The sequence below is a fragment of the Phaseolus vulgaris genome, chromosome 11 (assembly GCF_000499845.2).
Source record: "Phaseolus vulgaris cultivar G19833 chromosome 11, P. vulgaris v2.0, whole genome shotgun sequence".
NCBI lineage: Eukaryota > Viridiplantae > Streptophyta > Magnoliopsida > Fabales > Fabaceae > Phaseolus > Phaseolus vulgaris.
The window spans coordinates 17,601,906-17,622,238 of NC_023749.2; the positions used below are offsets into that span (position 1 = coordinate 17,601,906).

The window sequence follows — 20,333 nt, forward strand, 5'->3', positions numbered from 1 at the left end:
ACCACTCAAGCTGAAGCCTTCGGGAGAGCCAAGGCGGATCTCATTGACGATGTCGCCGATGCCTACGCAGCGGGGTTCAAGGACGCTCTTGCTCAGGTTGCTTGCAAGCATCCTGAGATGGACGTCTCCCCTTTCGCAACGTCGAACCACATTGTGGATGGGCAGATCGTGCCTAGGCGCCCTCAGAAGGAGCTTGTGTAACTTTGGCTTTGAAACTATGTCCTCCGTAACATTTATTTAATATAACTCACACCTTTCTTTACTTGCCTTATTTATCTTCGTTTGCCAATAATTGCGTCTTTAACTTGCCGCTCTTACCAACAACGCTTTGATGCTAACACCTTTAACATACGACGTCCTTGACAAACTTTAAAACTTTGAACTCTAGGTAGCACGCTTTCTCGCCCTCTACCTTAACTGCTTAGCAACCCATGATGGAGGTGAGCATGCGTGAACCTTTAACTGGCCTTGCCTTAACTCTTGTTTAGACAAGGGAAACTCATGTATTGATCCTTACCCATGCTTTGTAGTTAGGGAGGATACACCAACTGGCCTTATCTTTGCCCCCAAGGCAGTAGAGGACTTAACTGGAAGCCTTTCGCTGAGCCTTGGCGTTCGTGTTTAAGAAGGGGTGTCCTACGTGGAAGTTGCCACTCCCTCTCAAGGTTTCTAGCCTCAAGGCGCGTTACTGGCCTCGTTTTTGCTTAAAGGCAAAGGAGGACTTAACTGGCCGAACCTTGCTGTTCGTACTTGGCGTCCACTCTCGAGGGGAAGGCGTCCTAAGCGGAAGCTGCCACTCCCTTTCGAGGTGTCTAAACACCAACACGACAAGTTCGTCATTGGTCGAACCCTGCTATTCTCCCTTGGCGCCCACGCTCGAGGGGGAGGCGTCTTAAGCGGAAGCTGCCACTCCCTCTCGAGGTGTCTAAACACCAAGACGACAGGTTCGTCATTGGCCGAATCCTGCTGTTCGCACTTGGCACCCACACTCGAGGGGGAGGTGTCCTAAACGGAAGCTGCCACTCCCTCTCGAGGTGTCTAAACACCAAAGTGATAGGTTCGCCCCTGCATTGTACAAAATATTCGAGAATATGTATACTTCAATCGTAATTTTATTGGGTGACCTCGTTTAAAAACCCTTAAAAGGGAAAATTAGTGTCCCCATAAACTGTGTACAATGCTAGAATTCAACTGAAATAAAACTTGAGATTGACCGCATTCCAAGTACGAGGAATTGCGCCTCCCTCCAAAGTCTCAAGCCTGTACGCCCTGTTTCCCAAGACCTCCATCCCTGAAAGGACCAGTCCATTTGGGGGATAGCTTGTTCTCTAGCTGATACGGGTGAGCCTTCCGCATTACCAAGTCAGCAACCTGGAACTGTCTAAGCCTTAGCTTGGAACTGTGCTTGTGCTCCACCCTTCTCTTTAATGCTTCAACTTTGATTCTCACCTCCTCCCTGACCTCATCCAGCAAATCCAGGTTCACCTTTCTCTCTTCGTTAGACTCCTCAGCCACGAAACTTTGAAAACGTGGTGAGCTCTCCTGAATCTCTACCGGAATCATTGCGTCGGACCCATACACCAAGTTGAAGGGTGTCTTTCTGGTGGTGGACTGAGGCGTGGTGTGGTAAGCCCACACTATCCTAGGAACCTTCTCTGCCCAGGTTCCTTTAGCCTTCTCGAGTCTTCTCTTCAGAACCCTAAGTAGGACTCTGTTGGCAGACTCAACCTGCCCATTTGTTTGGGGGTGCTCAACCTATGCGAACACCTGCTTTATGCCAACCTCTGCGCATACCTTGCCCAATTGCTGGCTCGAAAACTGCGTGCCATTGTCAGAAACTAAATGCCTCGGCACGCCAAAACGGCACACTATATTCTTCCATACGAAGTGTTGAATCTTATGAGCTGTGATTTGGCTACTGGCTTAGTCTCTATCCATTTCGTGAAGTACTCTATGGCCACTACAAGGTACTTCATCTGCCTTATCGCCAAAGGAAAGGGCCCCAGAATGTTGATTCCCCAAGTGTGAAACGGCCACGGGCTGTAAATCGAACTTAGCTCTTCTGGCGGCGCCTTGTGCTAATCGGCGTGTTGTTGACACTGTTTGCACGCGCCTTGTGCAATCTTCTCTCATTGTCGGCCAGTAATAACCTGCACGGACGGCCTTCGACACCAAGGACCGCCCTCCACATGGCTACCACAAATCCCCTCGTGGAGTTCTGCCATTATTCGTGTACATTGGTCTCCACTCACACACACCAAAATCGGATGGGTGAACCCATGTTTGAACAACTCCCCGTCGACGAGGGTGTATTTGGCGGAGTTCCTCTTTATCTTCTTGGCTTTCGTGGACTCCAACCGAAGCATCCCATCGGCTAGATAGCGCATGTAGGGTGTCATCCATGTGTCCCCTTCCTCAACTATGCATATCTGCATTGGCTCCCCCTCCACAACCGGGTAAGCGCTTACACTGGGCGTTCTCAGCGTCTCCTGAGTCACCGACTGATGACTTCTCGCCCCTCCTCTAGCAGTACTGACCTGATGAACGCCTACCATGTTATCAACAACAAACGTTTGCGGTGCCTTGAAGGTTTCTTGTATGACCGTCCTCTGCCTTTCCCCCTTGCCCGAACTGGCAAGCTTGGCTAGCAAGTCAACTCGAGCATTCTACTCCTTAGGGACGTGTACCAGTTCAAACACTATGAACTAGCCCTTCAGAATCTGGACGTACCCCAAGTACGCGGTCATCTGTGGATCTTTGGCTTGATATTCCCCGGTCACCTGACCTGTGACCAAAAGGGAATCGCTCTTTGCCAACAAGCTCCGTGCTCCCATCTCTGTAGCTAAGAGCATCCCGGCTATTAGGGCTTTATACACTGCCTGGTTATTGTTGGCCTTGAAAGTGAACCTTAGGGCCTGCTCAATCAACAACCCCTTTGGTCCTTCCAAGATCACGCCAGCTCCACTCCCTTGTTGATTGGAGGACCCATCAACGGAGAGCACCCATCTGAAGTTAGCTTCCTCCTTTTGCTGTGCGTCCACCGAGGAGAGCTCCACCACAAAGTCCGTAAATACCTGGCCTTTGATGGGGCCTCGGGGCTCGTACTGGACATCGAACTCCGAAAGTTCCACCGCCCAACGCACCATCCTTCCTGCCACGTCTGGCTTCTGCAACACCTTCCGGATAGGTAAGTCCGTCATCACTATCACTGTGAAGCTCTGAAAGTAAAGGCGAAGCCTCCTTGCCGAGAACACCACGGCCAGGATTGCCTTCTCTAGGGCTTGATACCTCACCTCCGACCCTTGCAATACTTTGCTTACAAAGTATATCGGTTTCTGTACCTAGTCCTGCTCTGGGACGAGGACCGAACTGATCGCCCGCTCCGTTACATCAAAGTACAATCGGAGCGGCGCGCCCAACTGCGGCTTGCACAACACGGGAGGGGTGACCAGATATTCCTTTAACTCGAGGAATACCTCATCGCACTCTGTGGTCCACACAAACCGGCTGTTCCTCCTCAAACACTGGAAGTAGGGGTGGCCCTTTTCCCCTCCAGCTGAGACAAATCTGGACAGGGTAGGCATCCGCCCTGTCAACTGTTGCACTTCCTTTACCGAGGCTGGGCTTCTCATGGCAAGGATTGTCGCACACTTCTCCAGGTTCGTCTCTATCCCACGCTCGGTGAGTAGGAAACCCAAGAACTTACCCGCTTCCACCCCAAACACGAACTTCTCGGGGTTCAACTTCAACCGGTATTTAGTTATTATCGCAAATAGCTCTTCCAGATCAGACACATGCTGACCCCTCGCCTGTGAGGTCACCACCATATCATCCACGTAGGCCTGCACATTCCTGCCTATCATGGGTGCAAGGACCCAATCCATCAGCCTTTGGCAGGTGCCGCCCGCATTCTTCAGCGTGAAAGGCATCACCGTGTAGCAATAATAAGACGTCTCGGTCATAAACGCCGTCTTGCACTCGTCTCTGGGGTGCATCTTAACTCTGTTGTACCTGGGGAAAGCATCTAAGAAACTAAGCATCTTACAGCCTGAGGCGCTGTCCACCAAGGCGTCGATGCTTGGTAAGGGGTACGAATCCTTCGGGCATGCCTTGTTGAGGTCGGTGAAGTTCACACACATTCTCCACTTCTCATTGGCTTTCTTCACCAAGACCACATTTGCCAACCACTCAGGGTATTGAATCTCCCTTTTGTGACCGACACTCAACAACTTCTTTGTTTCTTCCCTGATGACCTGCCACCTTTCTTCATTGAACTTCCTTCTTCTCTAGCGGACGGGCCTGACCATGGGGTCCATGGTGAAGCGGTGACACAGGAAATCTAGGTCTATCCATGCAAAAGCGTCTAGGTGCCGTGCTATCACCCCAGCAACTTGATCTTGCTCAACTTGGTTCAATGACTTACCAAGCTTGAATGTTCTGTCCCCGATCTGCCTCTCCACGATATCCCCTGCTGGCTCGGGTCGCCTCTCTCGAGCACTTTCTACGCGGGAGACCCCTGCATGGGCGTCCCCGTCTCTGCTAGGTGGGCGCTTGGTAACCATGAACACCCCCCCTCTTGGTCTTGAGGCTGTTCTCATAGCACCTCTTAGCCTCTTGCTGGTTCGACTTGATGGTTATCACCTTCCTGCTCAAGTCTGGCAATTTCATCTTTATGTGGCGTGTTGATGCTACCGCCCTTAGTCTATTCAAAGCTGGTCTCCCCAACATAATATTATAGGCTGAGGAAGCATTAACCACCAAGTACCTTATGTTCTCCATGCGAGATGCAAAGTCATCCGTAAAGGTGGTCCTCAGCTCCAAATGCCCCCGCACCTCCACCTGGTCACCCGCGAAGCCATACAAGCACCAAGTGTAAGGCCTCACCTGATCAGGAGACAGTTGCAGCTTATTAAAGGTGGACCAAAACATCACATTCGTCGAGCTACCTTGGTCTACTAGCACTCGGTGCACCTTCCTCCCCGCGGTTACAACAGAAATCACCACAGGGTCGTTGTCATGAGGAACGACGTCTCGAAGATTGGCCTTTGTGAAAGTAAGGTCGACGTCGAGCAGGTCATCCACCGCTTGCGCCTCTACTGACATCACCGATCGTGCATAACTCTTGCGTTGAGAAGTAGTGCACCCTCCACCTGAGAAACCCACCGAGATGGTGTGGATCTCTCCATGTACGGGCATCTCGTGCCCTTGGTCCTCACCTGACGCTGTTTAGGTCTCACTCCTCTGTAGCCCCGCCAGGTAGTCGTTTAGGAACCCACTCTTCACCAGCTCGTTCAACTGGTGTCCCAACGCCAAGCAGTTGCGTATGGAATGACCAAACGCTTGGTGAAACTCGCACCAAGCCTCCTTGTGGGGTCACAACTTCTTGTTAGTCTTGGGCGGCATCTTCAACCTCTCTGCTATATTGGGCACAACTATCAAATCCTTCAGCTCTACCAAAAAATTATGCCTCAAAGGCTTATTCTCCCTTGCACGCCCCCTAGTCTAAGGCTTCCTAGGCTCATAGGGCTGCTTCTTCGCGGTGTCTCTCTTCTCTGTTGTAGCCTCATACACTCTCACGGGCTGTGCACGCGCCGACGCTCGTGGGCGCGTGGGAACAACACACGCCCCGACGCTCGTGGGTGCGTGGGAACAACACACGCCCGCTTCTCATTCATCTCCCCTTCTGCTGTGATGTGAGCCACCGCTCGACGCCTTATCTCAGCGAAGGTTTTGGGGCGATTCCTTATGAGTGATTCACTGAAAGGCCCCGGACAAATCCCCTTTCTGAACGTGTGAACCATCATCGTTTCATCCTTGGTGTTAAGCTTCACTACTTGCGCCCCAAAACGGTTAACAAACTCCTTCAGCGACTCACCCTAGTACTGTCTTACATCGAAGAGATCGTAAGAGTTGGGTGGGGGAGCGCGATTCGCAGTGTACTGCTCCCTGAACAATTTTGACAACTGCGCGAACGACGTCACGTGGCCATCAGGGAGGCTGATGAACCAATCCATCACCGTCCCTACTAGCGTGCTCATGAACAACTTACACCTTACTGCATTAGAACCACCAACCAACATCATCTGCGTATGGAAGGCTGTGAGATGGGCCTCTAGATCCTTCATCCCTGTGAATGTGGCTTTCGGTCCCACGAACGTAGCTGGTATCACAACATCCATAATTGCCTACGAAAAAAGCATGGGAAATTCCTTGGGAGGTGTAGCACATTCCTGTTTCTCTGCTTCACGATCCCCTGCCTAATTTCGCAAACCACGTTGCAACTCCTCATTGGTTCGGTGTAGCTCTTCGTTTCTTGCTTGTGACGCAGCCAGATCAATTTGGATGCGTTCTTGATCAGCTCTTGACGCTGCCATCGCTTCTTGAAGGCCTTGCATAATCTCCATAACTTGTTGCAGAGTAAGACCTTCGCCTCCGTTTGGCGCAACAGATCCTTGCCTCATATTCCTCATCTTGATCGATTCTTGATGAATCTTGATAAATCTTTCTCAGTTTTTGCGGTTGGCACAATCGTTTTAGATTGTACCCCACGGTGGGCGCCAAAAGTTCTCGTTGGTTGACCTAAAGCGTCTTCCTGCGTCTATGACAATCGCGCGTCCAAGAATCCCTCCTCCTTACGTGCCTTTCCAACGACGGAATCACCTGAAAACAAAGAGGCAAAGGGCGCCCTCGTGGCCGTTTACACTCGGACGCTCAAGTCAAACAGCGGGCAATGAAACACCAAAAGGAACTCTTAACTCTGAAAGCTCTGTGTGTGTGTATTCTCTCGTATTAGAATTGCGTACCTTATTATGTTGGTTGTTACCCTTTATATACTCTAGTGTTTCTGCCCCTTTTGCTAACAGTAACTTAGGCTTACTGTAGGTGCGTCTTAGCGTCACTAACACCCACTCTAAGGTGCGTCTTATTATAAGGTGCGTCTTATAATAATATTAATAATAATATTTATATTAATATTAATAATAATATTTATAATAATATTAATAATAATATTTATAATAATATTAATAATAATATTTATAATAATATTAATAATAATATTTATAATAATATTAATAATAATATTTATAATAATATTAATAATAATATTTATAATAATATTAATAATAATATTTATAATAATATTATAATAATATTTATAATAATATTAATAATAATTTATACTAATATTAATAATAATATTAATAATAATATTTATAATAATATTAATAATAATAATAGTAATAATATGAATAATATTAATAAATATTAATAATATGAATAATATTAATAATATGAATATAATATTAATTATAATAATAATATTAATAATAATGTTAATATAATATTAATATAATATTAATATAATATTAATATAATATTAATATAATATTAATATAATATTAATATAATATTAATATAATATTAATATAATATTAATATAATATTAATATAATATTAATATAATATTAATATAATATTAATATAATATTAATATAATATTAATATAATATTAATATAATATTAATATAATATTAATATAATATTAATATAATATTAATATAATATTAATATAATATTAATATAATATTAATATAATATTATATATATTAATATAATATTAATATAATATTAATATAATATTAATATAATATTAATATAATATTAATATAATATTAATATAATATTAATATAATATTAATATGTATAAATTATGTTAATAATAATAAGTAAAATAAAAATGATAGTATGACCAAAGAACTTCTCTGGTTTAGTGGTTAACTCTTCCTTGGTTATTGGAAGGACTTGGGTTCAAATCTTGGTTGATGTGCTTTCTTTGCAATATTAATTGTGGGTACTTGGGTTTTTATTTTACGTTCCCCAGAGATGGTTTAGCGAGGGAAACCGCAACCCAGGGTTAATGGAAGTTTTAACCTTTGGTAATGTAAAAATAAACCCTCGTTAAAACCATTTTTTCTTGTAGTGGATCGACATTCACAAGGATACATTTAAAATTCATATTTGAAAATTGAGAGATGAACTATTTAATTTTTGTGTTACACGTGGAGAATCAATTAAAAGTTATCCTTTAGAAACACAAAATATTATCAATTTTTTATTGTATATGATGACTTTTAAATAATGTAAAGCAGTTTCCATTATCACTGTATTGTAAATAAAATCTCAAAATATGATCAAATGTTTGAATAATAGTAGTTTAGTTTAGGTCCCATGGTCATCAAAGTTTTCACGCCATGAGTAAATATTTATCTATAAATGAATATTTTCTTTTAGTATTATTTCATTTATTTTCTTTTAACCTTTATAAGTATAATATTTGGAGTTTTACTAATCTACCATCTTGTTATCTTATTTAAAAAATTAAGTGGATTATTAGCAAATTTTTAAGTTAACTTCAAAATTTGATTTCATCATATGTTATGCATAGTTTAATGGAAAACATGGAATCAACTAATGATCTTTTAACTCGAACTTTGCTCACAAGTTTGATAATTTTTTGGGTTATAAAATTCATGGAACCAAAATATCATTGGTCATAAAACATATAAGGATAGAACATTTCCTTAATTCAAATACTTAATTTTAGGTTGTAATAATAATAAAACCCATAATAAAACCCTACACAAGAATATATAACATTAGTTATAATAATAATAATAATAATAATAATAATAATAATAATAATAATATTGATAATGAATGTAATATTATACTACAAGAAAATGACATTTCTTATGAAAAAATTTGTTCATAATTCTACTTTTTCATTGGAAAAGTCACTACAAAAATCAACATTAACATGAACGACAATTAAAAAGTGCATGTTAAAAACGGTTCTAAAATCGTCATTAATTTGAGTGTAGTTATAAATAAAAAATTTATAACGACGGTTCTAGAACCGTCAATAATTCAACAAATAATAAATAAAATAAAAATAAAAAATTGGCACGGAAATAGAGGGAGGAACTCCAGTGGGGGGTGACTGGGCGTGGAGATCGCGGTTGGGGCGATGTCGCATAGAGCTGGGCCATGGAGCTGACGCATTTTTGGTGCGATGTGACTAGGGCTGAAGGTGAAGGCTGCAGTGTCGCGCGAGCTGGCGCTTTTTCGGTGCGGTGCGACTGGGGCCAGGTCTTACGGTTGGGATGATGGAGGTTGCACGACGATGATTTTGCAGTGTGGTGGAGGTCACAGTGTCGCAGGGCTGGAGTGAGGGTGAAGATTACGGTGTTGCGTGACTGAAGTGATGGAGGTTGCGTGACAGTCAGTTGCACGGTGACGGTTTCATGGTGTTGTGGAGGTAGCGGTTGGAGTGTGGTGGCAGAGAGACGAGTGTGCGAGAATTAAAGTGAGAGAAGTGATATTGAGATGAATGAGCGCGAGACAAAATAAGAGAGGGAGACGCGGGCGACACAATACTCTTTTGAAAAAATTTACACTTTTTAACTACGATTCCTCTCAGAACCATCTTTAAATCTCTGCCAGAACAGTTTTTGATGGAGTTGTGCCTTCATTTTGATTGGATTTTCCTGGTGGAGAGATGCGGAAGCTTCATGGATTGAAATGGACAAGGAGCTCACATAGAGCTTGTGGATTCCTTGAATGTGAAGGCTAAGTATGGAGAGTGATAGGTGAGGCCTAATCACTTGATCTAGTGGAAATTTGAAGACTAAGTGTCTATCCTAAAGAGGTAGAGACAAGAGTGAGATTGATACAATAATTTGGCAGCAATTCACTCATTCATTAATCTTTCAAAATCATGAGCCAAGCACCTCCTTTTATAGCAATGGAGGGCCGAAATTACAAAGCCAAATTCAAATTCAAATGAATTTGAAATTGGCGCCTAATTTTAACTTAGCACATGGAGCACATGAAGCATATTTAACATGTGATGGAAAACGTTTAGCACATGTATCATATTGAACATGTGGAAAATGTGTACTCTTCTCCATGGCTTAATCATAACCGGTCTTGGTTAAATTAGGTGTTTTAGAAACCCTAATTTAACCTAGGTTGGTTTTTAGGTGTCAAATTTCATCTAAAGAAAAGTTACAAATAAAATTTCCTATTCTACTTTGACAAAAATAAAATCTACTCTACACTAGAGTTATGACATCTTTGAACATATATTGGGAGGTTTCTCTTTCATCAGTATCTGTATTCCAGTCCTCTTGAATCTTCTTTGCCATAGCTCTAGTAATTGGCCCTGATCTTCTATTTGTTGGGCTTGTGCTTGGGCCTCTTTCATCAGTTTTTAACAACGGTTCTTCTCCGAACTATCTTTATATGTCTCCAAGAACCATTTTTAACAACGGTTCCCCTTAGAATCGTCGTTAAAAACATAATATAATTACGAAATTGCCATTGCCTTTTTTTTACAACAGTTTTCTATTAACTGTCTTTATATGGGGTCGTGGTTTTGATATTTAGTACTAGTGAATGATGAAAAATGATTTTTTGGTAAAATGTTGGTCAGTAAATATTACCAATGGAATTTGTTAAGCTGTCAGTATAGACAAATATAGATCAGTCAATAACTACATGTTGATGAGTTGTGTTGGTTTAGCTCACTAACAAATATGTTCGTCGGTAAGTTCATGTTGGTGACCTATGTTAGCTTCCCTTATCGAGGGATATGTTTGTTAGTAAGTTCATGTTCTTGACTTGTGTTAGCTTCCCTTATCGATGTATATGTTCGTCAATAATTACTGACAACAATATATTTGTTGATAATTACAACGACAATCTATTAGTCGGTAATTTCGTGCTATTGATTTGTGTTGAATTATTTTTTCATTGATAATCCATTTGTAATGTAGTAATTTTTAGAATTATCAAATTGCTTGTTTTCTTTTTCATATACCTACACAAATCAAATAATTTAACATCTATATGACAAATCCAAAAATTTCCAACAATTTCATATCAAATGGACAATTTTATATCAAGTGTATAAATGAAATACATATTATTCATGAAGTTAAAAGATCAAATAAATGTGAATCAAGACCTAAAATTTAAAACTAAAGTAAGAATGTGCATAATCAGTGGAATATATTGGTTTGTCTGGATTTTTTTTTCTTCTTGATTAGTTTATTGTTACTGAGGGTCTTGTTGTTGTGGGATTTGTGGATTTTGTTGATCTTTACTGGACTAGTGTTGTTGTAGAAGATTTTGAGCATCAAGAGGGAGAAATTGCATAATCATACCAAATAGTGATTGAAAATATTGGAATTGATAGGTCAATCACTCATTTGCTTCTTCGCTTACTAAAAGTCGTTGTCTAAGTTGGTAAATATCTTCAGAACTACAAGAGGAAGTTGAAGGTTCTACAAGAGGAAGTTGGTAAATATCATTTCCACCTCTAAAATTTCCAACAAGTTATCCAGATCTATAATGCCTCGACCCAACATTGGGTCCTAATGATCTCGTCCTGTTTAGGATCAAGATGGTTGACCTTTTCTGATCATTAACACAAAATCCAACCTCATATATAACTTGTGCAAGTTTAGTCATAATTTTCCTATTAATAATAAATTAAGAATTATTAAACAAATGTATAAGTTTAAGGATAAAAATAATGTTAATATACATAACAAGCTTACATGTGTCTTTCTAAATCTTTCATCGACAAACTTGCCAATATCCTTCCAAATGTGGGTTTGCTAAAATACCTCATGAACAAACATAGATCGCCCAAGCTCTTGTGCCTGCAACACATGAATTATAAATGTCAAGAAATAAAACTTTTAAAACTTAGTACAATACAAACATATATACAATTAAAATGTATACCATACGAACGACATGTTCATGTGTGGTGATGGAGCCACTTGTGTGCAAGCTTCCACCCTTTTCAAAAGCCATATTTTTCTTATTGCACCTTTGTTACGGTACATTGGAGAATTGCAATGTGCTAAAAACTTATTCCACACATGCTCTCCTATCCATTTAGGCATTTCTTTTGTAATTCTAGTGTCCCTAAACATCTCAAATAGTCTATGGGATGCTTTAGTGTTGAAATTTTTCTTAATTTGATTCCCATTCTCTACTCTCCACTGAACCTTCATGTGTAACAGTTAGTTAATTAGATGTTGAGATATCAAATGTATAATCCAAAATTACCTAGTAAAATTTAAGCATATTCAGAATGAGTTTGATTTAAATAAAACCTACCTAGTAACCATTTTATTTTTATATATGCATATTCTATTAGACATCAAATGAATAACTCCAAACATGTTATCTTAAAATGCTGCCAGTGTTGCTCCTTATCATATTCAACCATGTCGTCTAAGACTCAAAAAATTGTTGCTTAATACACTTTGTGATAGTCTGTGAAGCAACTCTAGATGAAACAAATCTAATTGCAAAGAAAAGTCATGCAGAGGTGTGAGACAATGAAATAACTTATATAACATAAACAATTAATTAAATTAAAATTAAATGTTACCCTCAATTGTAAGGTTCAATCAACGGTTGATCATGGAGTATGGTCAACTTATCCAAATGAATCAGCATGGACAATAAATGGTGATGGAATTGCAAGAGTTGTGGATGGAACTTATATAGGTGCATGACATCAAAGGGGGATGACTAAAGTGCTTCAGATGCAAATAGTCTAGGTGGGCCATAAATTGAGGCTAGGGATGCAGTAGTAGTAGGTGTATGGAAGGATGTGGGTGCCACATTAGCTACGAGAGGGGAGTTGTGGGTGGGGGTGGGACTGTTGAGAATAGTGTGTTCAATAGTATAGGCAACGGATTGTGTGGGTGGGTGTGACAACAATAGTGTGTGGAGGTGCGGTAGATGAGGAGGGTATATCTTGTGTCATAACTCTAAGCACACAATGTCTTATATTTCTTTGGGTTATTCCCTTCCCTTTATTACCTCCTTGTGGTGGGGATTAAGGTGGACCTCCAAACAACATTATGCTGAAAAAATTACTATTACTCACCGTATCAAGAATCATGGTAAGTTAATATGTATATTAAAAAGTTATACAAGAAAAAATTGAATGTATAGGTTTTTATCCAATATGACTATTTTTTTGTTTATTTTTTTTTCCAGGTAATGTATCACAACAAATTGTATGAAGGTTATGTACTATGATGTAAATCATATTTGTTTACATATTTCGTTCCAATTGTCTTGATCTAATTTTATTTTTAAGGAATTTCATTGTTAGATTAGTGAAATAGAAAACCTTTGTCACATTTGTTTAGATAAGTCAATTTAATCAAAAAAATTATCATAACATACATCAATACTAAAAATGTAGTTCACAAAATTATAATTAGAAGTACATTTGTCTTATTTTGGTAATAGTCTCCAAAACTAGTCATCATCATCATCATCCTTGTCCTCGTTCTCTACATGATCATCGTCCTTCTCCTCATCATCATTGTCAACAACTTCTACGATTTGCTCTGCTTCTTCATCATGTTCATGTTCTTACAATTCTTAAGGATCAACATGAAAGTCATGTAATCCAAATATACCTTTTACTTCAATGACTTCATTGACATGTGATATTTCATCTTCTTGATAAGGCGCATCCTCTTCCACGTCATTTGAGTCAATGCGACCTCTAGGATTTATTTTAATTGCAACACACTAACCACGTTTATCTATTTGAAGTGTTGGATATAGAACATAATACACTTTTCTGATATTGTGTGTGAGAATGAAAGGATTAAATGGTTGGTATCTTGAACTCATTTGAATGTCTACGATATTATATTTAGGATCCACTCTTGTACCACTTATGGATGGATCAAACCATTCACAAGAAAAAACCACTACTCTTTTTGGGATAATTTGACTATTGTGCTATCTAACTTGTATATTTTATTAATGATCTCATAAAAACCATAATCACCTCCTTCAGTATGGCCCTTCATGTAAACACAATTTTTTATCGTCTTTCTTCCTTTGCTTCATGCATTAGTATGTAACGTGTACCCATTCACAAAGTATGTGTGCCATTCTTTGATGCATCTCGTGGGCCAATTTGACAAAAAACCCTTAGGTCTTGATTTATCATACTAAATGGCTTGTTATAAACCTACAAAAGTAATTTGCATGAAGAATTATGTTAGATAAAAAATAGAAAATATGTCTATATTTAGTAGTAAGATACATACATGTTCCTTAAACCATAAGCACTCGTTTAAGCTTTTTGCTTAGACGTACATAATGAACTACCCAAAACACATGACTACAATGATCACTTTAATAGCCTTATAATGACATTTACCATAAAATTACCAACAAATGAGATTAGAACATACTCAAGATACGATTTAACTTTAGTGCAATTAATTAACACATGAACATGAGTTGACTTCAACTTAGCATCAGTTAACTAGTTACTCAACTCCCTCCCTAATGTCGACCAACTTTTCGGAATACTAATAATGTGGACCTATGTGTTTGACTTTGAAACATTATTTCATTCATAGAATTATGCAATGACAAAAGTTATTGAAATAATGAGAACAAAAGTACGTAGTTTCACGATGCAAGTAAGTTGCACAAATTGATCCTTCAACTTTGACTTTATTTTTACTTATCATTTTGAATCCCCCATGAATTTGTATGAATACATAAATACATTATGATTCATAAGCATAATAAATATTAAATTTAGAGAATATAATACAATCATTTACCACCTTTCAAATAGATATACATCCACCTATATTGCTCTGATCCATCGAGCAGTACTTCATATGAAAGATAAAAAAGGACATGTTCCATTGAATCAAAGAATCAATGAAGGAATATTATCTCCACTTGCAAAGAGTAATTGGAATAATTTCCTCCATCATTCTTAGTGGTTCTTTCTTTAATGTCGCAAAACATAAATCTTTGAAGAAATGACTAATTTCAATAAAAGAATTTAAAACATGCATATGCAATGAGCTAAATGCAATAAAAAGTGATATTTCCATGAATACATGACAATAATGACTTTTCATCCTAATGAATTCTTCCTTTTTTAACATCAATGCATCTGACCAAGTTTGAAGAATAACCATCTGACATCCTAATCTCGTTTATCCAACAACAAACTAACTTAGCTTAATATGTAGTTAAAGTGTAATTTGCTCTAGGCTTTAACATTTTCCCTTTATCTTGTGGCTTTAACTCCAAGTCTTTTCTCCTACAATAAAAATTTAAATCCCTTCTTGTCTTGTCATTGTCTTTTTGTCTTGCCACTCACATTCATCACGGTATTGAATATGTTAGCAAATAAAAATTTCTATGTGCATCACATCAAAATTATGTCTTAACAAATTATCTTTTTTTGTACGGAAGATCTCAAAAAATACTTCTTTTTGTCCAATTATGCCACTCTCCATATCCATATGAGTGATCATTGGGTAAGAACTTGTTATGCAAGTGAAACCAACAACTTTTACAACCATAACTTAATGTGAATGAATTATTATGGTCCATGCAATGTGCAAAAGCTAATCTACCATGTGTGTCCCAACAAAATAACATCTCACAAGTAGGGAAGTGATTGATAGTCCACATCAAAGTTGTCCTCATCATAAAATTTTGTTTTCTTGAAATATTATACTCCAAAGCACCATTCCACAACTTATTCAAATTATCAATTAAAGGCTTTAAGTAAACATCCATAGAGGCCTTCAGATTAGATGGACATGGTAGTAGAGAACTAAAATACATACAAGGTCTTTGTACCGACCAGTCCTCGGACGTCGTTGACCACTGGTGATGTTGGGGCCACGTAAGCAGGGTCCCATGAGCGGCGTGGGTTAGTATCTCGCGAGACACGAGTGCCAAAGAACCAAAGAGTCGTCATACATTGGTCACCAGGATGTACCGACGTGCCACTAGTCAGTGTGGAGAGGTCGGACATCGGGACTCGAACAACAGAGCTGGGCCACGAGAGGTGAATCCCAGACCACACGCCAGTTATCAGTGAGGGAGAAGCCTAGGTCACGAGGGTCCATGCGTGTGGAGTGGATGACACGTGTAAGCGTAACACAAGTACAAAGCCAATGCAAAGATGCGACCTGTAAGGGTCACGTTTCAGGGGTGAGCTGCATGCATGACACGTGAACAGCTAAGGCGCTCCCAAGGCGGGTGACCCCAGAGATCAAGTGCACGAGGAGGCATCCAAGTGGTCACCCCGTTAGAGGTTGAACTCCAGTAAGGGAACCCCACGTGCTAGGTTATCCTAATAGTGGGTAATGACAGTGTTGGGCCCAACCCCTCAGAAAACGCATTTAGGGTAAAGTGGAAACCTAGTTTTAGCCTATATAAAGGGAAGTAACAAACTTAGTAAGGTACACTATTCATTTGCGTCGCTTAACACACACAGTTACAGTCTTACGTTAAACAATTTTGGTATTTCCTAGACCTAAGATTGACTTGAGCGTCGGAGTGCAAACGACCTCTAGGGCGCCCTTTGTCTTTGTGTTTTCAAGCATTCATCAAAGGAAAAGCACGTGCAAGCACAGAGAATTCTAGACGTGAGAGTGACGTATGTTAAAATATATGGCCTTAAACGAGAGGGGGGGGTGAATTGTTTAAGGAAGATTTTCATAAACTTTTAAGCTTAGAATGAAAATACTTCAAGAAAACCTTGATTAAGAATTCAGTTTTTCCAAAACATAAAGCAAAAGCAAAATACTGGAAAAACAATCGGTTGTTTTACCGAAACAATCGGTTGTTTATACCAGTTATCAAATAACAAAACTGAATTTAAAGAGATAGGGATAGAAAGATTGTACACAGTTGTTTATACTGGTTCACTCCAAACCCAGAGCTACATCCAGTCTTCTCAGAAACTTTGAGGAAATCCACTAAGCAATCACACATTGATCACTTACACAACAACTAAGAGAATGACCTTGAACACCTCAAGAAACACACTCTCCTTGGTCAACACACCAACACTAAGATTGCTGATCTTGATCCCCTCAATAACACACAGCCAATCTCAGCAAACACTGAAACGAAACTTGTTCAAACAGAGTACAAGGATTACACTTGTTACAGAAGATAATCTGAAATCAATACAACCAGAATCCTATTCCATACACTTTGATCAATCACAAACTCTTAGCAATCTCAGCTCTTTGAAAAACTCAAAAACGAATAGCAAAAACTTATCAAAGATTAATTGTTAAATCTCTTTTTCTGAATATAATCAAAGATGTAGTTTGTTATCAAATCTTAACAAACTCTTAAATTGCATTTATTGACTGGAGAGTAAGCAGTTAAATCATTTAAAGCTCAATCAAACAGAAAACAGTTTTTCTGTTATGGTCCCAAAACAAACAATCGGTTGTTTCCTCGAATCAATCGGTTGTTTTGGTTCTTAACAGTTCAACCATTTTAAAAATAGTTTTCAATCTTTTTCTCAAAACATCGAAGTATAAACAATCGGTTGTTTTGACAAAACAATCGGTTGTTTTAACTTAGTTTGAAAACATTTTACTTTCACAAAGATTGAGATGCTTTTGCTTTATATTCGATCAAGGGGTGGATTACAATACTCAAACTACCCCAGAATAAACCAGCACAGCAACACCAAGCACAGCCAAGGCTTCAACATCCTTCAAAGGGTTTGGATTCTTCAAAGCTTGAACACCACTTGGTTCAACAATCTCCCCCTATTTGATGAAGACAAATCCCTGGTGCTTGTGTTTGATCTGATTGAATCTGAAGCAGTACCTGCAAAAAATAGCATTTATACTATCCAATGCTTCTTACAGCAGCAAGTTAGATTTTTACATATTCCAAGCATAAAGAATGATAAACAATCGGTTGTTTACACGAAACAATCGGTTGTTTTAATTAGCAGCAGCAGAAAATACTTTCATATCAGAGATTTTTAACAGATTATACAATATCAGATAAAGATATACAATAACCAATTAATTCTCCCCCTATTTGTCTTCACAAATAGACTTTAGCATATATCAAAAACAGATTTAGGAGAGATTATTAAGATCAAGAATACCTAACTCATTTCTTAAGAAGAAAAACCTCTCTTTTGGTAACGGTTTTGTGAAGATGTTAGCTAACTGCAATTTGGTCTCCACAAACTTCACTTCACAGTTCCCATTGTGTACATGATCCCTGATGAAATGATGCCTTATCTCAATATGTTTGGTCCTTGAGTGCTGAATCTGATTTTTGGTAAGATTGATGGCACTTGTGTTATCACACATCAAACCTGATTTGTAATCCAAAGTCTACAAGTTGTTGTTTGAGCCACAAAATTTGTGCACAACAGCTTCCAGCAGCAATATACTCAGCCTCAGCAGTAGAGAGAGCAACACATGCTTGCTTCTTGCCATGCCATGAGATTAGGCTTGAGCCAAGAAGGTGGCAAGTGCCACTTGTGCTTTTTCTATCTAGCTTGCAACTTGCAAAGTCAGAATCTGAATAACCAATTAAATGAATTTGAGAGTGAGAAGGATACCATAATCCTACAGATGATGTTCCTTTGAGATATTTCAGAATTCTTTTTGCAGCTTTGAAGTGTGACTCTTTAGGATTTGCTTGATATCTTGCACATAAACACACCAAAAACATGATGTCTGACCTACTAGCTGTTAGATATAGCAAAGATCCAATCAATCCTCTGTATTTTGTTTGATCTACACTCTTTCTAGCAGCATCAACATCCATGTAACAGCTTGATGGCATTGGAGTGCTTGCTTCTTTGCAACTCTCCATTTCAAATTTCTTGAGAATCTCCTTGCAATACTTTGATTGACTTAAGAAGATCCCATCCTTTGTTTGCTTAACCTGCAACCCAAGAAAGAAAGACAATTCTCCCGTCATAGACATTTCAAACTCACCTTTCATTGTAGCCACAAATTCTTCACACAAACTATCTTGTGTAGCACCAAAGATGATATCATCAACATAGATTTGCACAAGAATTATTTATGCATTTGACTTCTTGATGAAGAGTGTCTTGTCTACCATTCCTCTTTCATATCCATGAGATAGCAGAAAGTTGCTAAGCCTCTCATACCATTGCCTTGAAGCTTTCTTCAGTCCATACAAAGCTTTCTTCAACTTGAAGACATGGTTGGGATACTTATGATCTTCAAAGCCCGGTGGTTGATCTACATAGACTTCCTCATTGATGTAGCCATTCAATAAGGCACTCGTGACATCCATTTGGAAGAGTTTAAAACCACTCATACACGCAAAAGCCAGCAGCAGCCTCACAGCCTCCAATCTAGCAATAGGAGAAAAGGTCTCACCATAATCTATGCCCTCTTCTTGATTGTAGCCTTTGGCAACTAGCCTTGCTTTGTTCCTTGTGATCACACCATCCTTATCTTTCTTGTTCCTGAAAACCCATTTCATTAGTTTTAGGGACAAGAAACCATACCTCATTCCTTGCAAACTGATTCAGCTCTTCATGCATTGCTTAACCCACTTCTCATCCTTGAGAGCTTCCTCAATTGACTTTGGTTCAATTTGAGAGACAAAAGTTGTGTGCCTGCAGAAGTTTGAGATGGAGCTACGTGTGGAGACACCTTCCTTTATCTGCCCTATGATGTTATCCACTGACTGATCTCTAGGAATCCTCCACTCCTTGGGCAGCTCACTCTGTTGCAGAATTTCAATCGGTTGTTTCTGCAAATCAACCGGTTGTTTTTCTGCACAGATTTCCAGCTTCCCCAAACTGATGCTCTGTTCATCTTCCTCAGCACTGGTCTTTGGGATTTGATTGATTTTGCGATCTACCTCATCAAAGACAACGTGAACTGATTCTTCTACAGTCATCAACCTCTTGTTGTAGACTCTATATGCATGACTTGTGAGTGAATAACCTATGAAGATACCAAGGTCCGCTTTCTCATCAAACTTTCCCAAGTTTTCCTTTCCATTGTTGAGGATGAAACAGCTGTAGCCAAAGATTTTGAGATGATTGATGTTAGGCTTCCTTCCATTGAAGAGTTCTTATGGAGTTTTCTTCAAAATAGGCCTTATAAGCACCCTATTCATCACATAACAAAGGTGCTCACTGCATCTGCCCAAAAGTACTTAGGAAGTGATGATTCACTAAGCATTGTCCTTGCAAGCTCTTCAAGAGACCTGTTCTTCCTTTCTACCACTCCATTCTGCTGTGGTGTTCTTGGAGCAGAGAAATTATGCAGAATTCCCAACTTCTCACAGAATTTGCTAAACTTCTCATTCTGAAATGCTCCTCCATGATCACTTCTAATAGAACCTATGTTGCTGTTCTTTGTATTTTGTAGCCTTCTTGCTAGCTTTTTGAATGCAGAAAAGGCATCACTCTT

General features: G+C 39.3%; 2 protein-coding genes across 2 annotated transcripts; both read right to left on the bottom strand.

The window, feature by feature from the left end:
* Positions 1 to 1,254: 1,254 nt before the first annotated feature.
* On the bottom strand, positions 1,255 to 2,555 carry LOC137835759 (uncharacterized). The gene is made up of 2 exons (XM_068644410.1): positions 2,151 to 2,555; positions 1,255 to 1,728 (listed from the first exon to the last, which is right to left on the bottom strand). The coding sequence occupies exons 1-2, from the start codon at positions 2,553 to 2,555 to the stop codon at positions 1,255 to 1,257; spliced, it is 879 nt and encodes a 292-aa protein (XP_068500511.1).
* A 150-nt stretch (positions 2,556 to 2,705) lies between these two features.
* Positions 2,706 to 3,200, bottom strand: LOC137835765 (uncharacterized). The gene has a single exon (XM_068644423.1). It carries the CDS (start codon positions 3,198 to 3,200, stop codon positions 2,706 to 2,708), a length of 495 nt encoding a protein of 164 aa, XP_068500524.1.
* Between the last annotated feature and the right edge of the window lie 17,133 nt (positions 3,201 to 20,333).

Coding starts and splice junctions, on each gene's coding strand:
- LOC137835759 (XM_068644410.1), bottom strand. CDS start 2,555: ATGGTAGGCGTTCATCAGGTCAGTACTGCTAGAGGAGGGGCGAGAAGT. Junction 1,729..2,150: donor GTCGAAGGCCGTCCGTGCAG/GTTATTACTGGC, acceptor ACAAATGGGCAG/GTTGAGTCTGCCAACAGAGT.
- LOC137835765 (XM_068644423.1), bottom strand. CDS start 3,200: ATGACGGACTTACCTATCCGGAAGGTGTTGCAGAAGCCAGACGTGGCA.